The following is a 4,033-nucleotide window of genomic DNA, read 5'->3' as shown; positions in this document are numbered from 1 at the left end:
TGTCATCTTGTTTTCCTGGAGCGGGGAGGGCAGAATTCCTGGAGGCTGACCCCCCCGAAATGTCAACAGTCCAACACTACGATGTCAGGGGTGTGGCACAGAATTTATTTCTCCAGTACATGACCACCTCTCCCCCGGCCGCCTTGGGGGGAGGGTTTTGGGGGCTAAGGGGCTTGCTGTAAGAATAAGGCACTTGAGGTGGGGGTGAAGGGCCAGCTGGGGTGTCTCAGCTAAGCTGGTCCTCGTACTGCTTGCGGAAACAATCGCCAGCCGGGAAGAAATCCCAACATCTCTCTTGGTACATCTTCCAGACATAAGACTCCTAGAGTTGGGGGATGGGAAGAGTCGGTTGGTCGCATCTTCAAACGCTTGATATCGCTATGAGCTTTGTATTGCCGCCTGCTGATTGACCTTATATGAAAATCTCCATGTCCCTGCCCATTCTCATCCCATTAACACCCCCTTACCTGACCCGTGTGTTCTGTCTCGTCCTTGTTTATCAGATACATCAGGAAAAACCTGGGGGTGGGAGGGCAGCCGGAGACAGGTCAGGACCACCCTTACCTTCTCCTGATTGGTCGGCTGGGGATCCACCCACTTGGAGGCCACACCCCCTTCCCTAACTGGCCCAGCATCCCGCCCCTGGCTGGTGGTGGCCACGCCCCCCTCCTCCTGATTGGCCAGCGGGCCCAGCTCACATGTAATTGGCCAGGTTGTGCTCCTCTAGCGTGTGAGTCTCGAACCCGTGCGGCGTCGTGTCGAAGTAATCGCTGCCGATGCCGCAGATGAAGCACTTGGTCTGCGGGTGGCGGGAGACATCAGAGTGGAGGCCTGTTTGACCCCCCAGGGTCCTGTAATCCCTCTGGGTGGCTCCCAAACATGACCTACCTCCATATCTTCCTTCACTTGCTCTTGTTGGTCTCGGAGCTCGCCAAAAGCGTCAATGATCAAACCTGGGGCGGCAGGGCGCAGGTCAGTGCCCAACCTCTGACCCCGTTCAGACGCCTCCCTCTTCTGACGACCTACCTTTGAGCCTTGCCTCCCATCCCCCATCTCCCTCATCTCATCCTGCTTCCTAAAAATGATACCTAAGGTTTATGGAGCACCTATTAGGAGCCAGACACTTAACAAGTATGAATTAATTCTCACAACAACGCCATGAGATTAGTATGATTAATGTCCGCGTTTTATGGATGGAGAAACTGAGGCCCAGAGAGGTGACTTGCCCGAAGTCTCAGAGCAGAGAGAGGCAGAGCCAGGACATGCACCAGGCAGACTGGATCCTGGGCTGCTGTCTTACAGCCCCGAGACTGGTGCTAAGCACTGAGCCCCCGCACTCACAACCCCAACCAGCACTGACCCTGGATGATGGCCAGCAGGATGACGATGACAAAGAAGAAGAAGGTAATGTCGAAGACCACTCGGTACAGCTCATACTCATCGCCGGCTGGGTCCTCAATCTCATCCCCGATGCCTCCGCCCGCTCGGACGCCCACGTACATGTGGAACAGGTAACACTGCGGGGGCAGGGTGAGAAGCATTGGTTAGCGTTCGATCATTCGACATTCACTGAGTACCTACAGGGCCCTGGCGAGGGGGGCAGGAGACCTAGCAATGACGGAGACAGCCCTCATGGGGTCACGAACACGGCATCAGACGGTCACAACCTAGAAATGCTCAGGGCCGTGAAAGAGCGCACAGGCAGAGGGTCAGGGCCAGGACGGGGGAAGCGCAGGAAGCTTTGAAGCTTTGAAAGCCTGCCCCAGCCTGAGTGATCAGGCAAGGCTGCCTAGAAGAGGAGACATGTGTGACCTGGAACTTGAAGGGGGTGTCAGGTGGGAGAGAGCATCCCACGCAGAGAAAACCACGTGTTACATCACCACTGGGGAGGAAAGAATACAATTTCTCCTGTGAGGAACCGAAAGAGCTTTAGCGGGGCTGGAAAATAGAGCTCCTGTGAGCAACAGCAGGGAGAGAAAGGAGGCCCGGCCAATGGTCAGGGAGGGCTTCCTGTAGGAGGCAGCATTTAAGTTGAAAGGTGAGGTGTCAAGTGAAGGGGTATGTGTGTACATAGGGCCTGGGGGCGGGGGACAGAGAGAATGTCAGATGCAAAGGGCTTGGGTCAGAAGGAAACACATGGTCTTAGGGGAACTGAAAGAGGACAAGGCAGCGAGAGAGCAGAAAGCAAGAAGGACTGTGGTTAGACTCAGACAAGATTAGCTTTTCCCTGGCTTTGTAAGCCATGGTGAGGGGATTCAATTTTATCCACCCGGCACTGGGGAGCCACAAGAAGATTCTGAGCAGGGGGGAGACACAGTCTGCCTGGCGCTTGGGAAAGACTCCACATTTATTCTCTGTGCCCCTAGGAAGTGAGAGAACCCAGTTGTCTTGGGTAAGAGCAAAGGCCAGTAACGGTGGCAGGAAGAAGGCTATGAGTGGCAAGACCTGGCGGGGCCTCAAAGGTCAGGCTGAGGTGCTGGCCTGGGTCCTGAGAGGCTGGTGCCAGATTACAGGACATCTTCTGGGAGAAGGCCCCGAGATGATTCTTTCAACTGTGGCCCATGCCTGTAGTAGGTTAAACTCAATTTGAGTTATGACCACCATCATTAGAATAGAAGAGAAAATATAAACACGCAGGGCATGCTGGCTCTCTGGGTGAAACTTTTAATTACAACTATGATAGTCGCTAATATCAATGTAATCCTTAATATGTGCCAGGCACTAGTCTAAGACTTCTAAGTCTTAATGGTCAAGGAGCACCACTGAGTCCTAAAAGCAACTCTAAGATGTAGGTACCATTATTATACACCTATTTTATGGGGGTAGGGGGGACACTAGAAGATGGGGGGGTTCAGTAGTTTACCCAAAATCACGTGGCTCAGAAGTGGCAGGGCACTTTGCTTGAACCCCTTTCCAATAATAATAGCTTTGAAGGCTCAAAGAATATGACAACGGTGACCAGGATTTATTGAACATTGATTAGGTGTCTTGCACCGCCCCCCCCCCCGGTATCAGCTCTCTGACCCTTCACGGTGGGCCTATGACGTAGGCACTATCATTAACCCCCTGTACAGATGGGAAAACTAAGGGTCAGGGTGGTCAGTAACTGGCCCCAGAGCACTGGGGTTGGGGGGAGGGGCTCACCGTCATCATGTCGTCACACTTCATGTCAGGCTCGTCCTCGTCCTCGCTCTTGTTGTAGAACTTGCGGAAGAAGTTGAAGGCCACCACGGTGTACAGATAGACCACCACCGCCAGGAGGCCCACCGTCATCACCAGCTGGGGGTGGACAGGGGGCCGGTCAGCTCCACCACCAGCCCCTCCTCTGTGCCCAGCCTTCCTGGTCCTGATGGCGGTTCAGCCCCTGTGGCCCTCCCTCTGGGATCTCGCTCCCCACACCCACCCTGGCTCAGCCCACCGAGCCTCACCCCTCCAGCTCTACCCAGATGCCTAGCTCGTCCCTGCCAGGCTCACACCCCTCGGTCAGGCCCTCTCCACACCTGTTTCCCATTGTGGGTGACGGAGGAGAGGATGGTGCGCAGCGTCTTGACCCCCATGGCGATGTCCAGGAGGTGGGCAGCAAAGAAGAAGTTGTTGTAGTGTCCCAGGAGGGACATCACCATGTACCAGCCCAGGTAGAGGAAAGACTGTGGACACACAGGGTCCGGTGTCAGGGAAGCCGGCAGGACTCATGGGGAGCACTCCAGGAGGTCAGGGAGCACTCCAGGGGTCAGGGAGCACTCCAGGGGTCAGGGAGCACTCAGGGAGGTCAGGGAGCCCCCTGGGAAACAGGGCACTCAGGGGGTCTGGGAACATTCAAGAGCCCTGGGAGTGCTCTGGGAGTCAGGTGCCAGCTCTGGCTAGGGAGTATTTGGAGGATGGGGAGCACTCTGGAGTAAGGAGTACTCTGGGTGAGAAGCCCCCTGGGAGGAGCTGAGGAACTCTCTGCAGAAGGACATCATCTGGGAATTCAACAGCACTCTGGGGATAAGGTACCATGGGGCGGGGGGCAGAGGGTTCCCTAGGATCAGAG

At 55.5% G+C, this 4,033-nt stretch overlaps 1 protein-coding gene across 4 annotated transcripts in view; it reads right to left on the bottom strand.

The window, feature by feature from the left end:
* Nucleotides 1–84: 84 nt before the first annotated feature.
* RYR1 (ryanodine receptor 1) overlaps nucleotides 85–4,033 on the bottom strand; it is a 105,779-nt gene continuing 101,830 nt past the window's right edge. For all 4 annotated transcript variants that reach the window (XM_070632710.1, XM_070632712.1, XM_070632711.1 and 1 more), the window contains 7 exons: nucleotides 3,501–3,647; nucleotides 3,145–3,279; nucleotides 1,361–1,517; nucleotides 889–953; nucleotides 699–799; nucleotides 468–519; nucleotides 85–322 (listed from right to left, as the gene is read on the bottom strand). In XM_070632710.1, coding sequence (XP_070488811.1) covers nucleotides 227–322; nucleotides 468–519; nucleotides 699–799; nucleotides 889–953; nucleotides 1,361–1,517; nucleotides 3,145–3,279; nucleotides 3,501–3,647 — 753 coding nt within the window. In that variant the 3' untranslated portion in view covers nucleotides 85–226. The remainder of the gene's footprint in view (nucleotides 323–467; nucleotides 520–698; nucleotides 800–888; nucleotides 954–1,360; nucleotides 1,518–3,144; nucleotides 3,280–3,500; nucleotides 3,648–4,033) is intronic.

The sequence above is a fragment of the Equus przewalskii genome, chromosome 9 (assembly GCF_037783145.1).
Source record: "Equus przewalskii isolate Varuska chromosome 9, EquPr2, whole genome shotgun sequence".
Lineage (NCBI taxonomy): Eukaryota > Metazoa > Chordata > Mammalia > Perissodactyla > Equidae > Equus > Equus przewalskii.
This window is presented reverse-complemented; position numbering and strand designations above follow the sequence as displayed.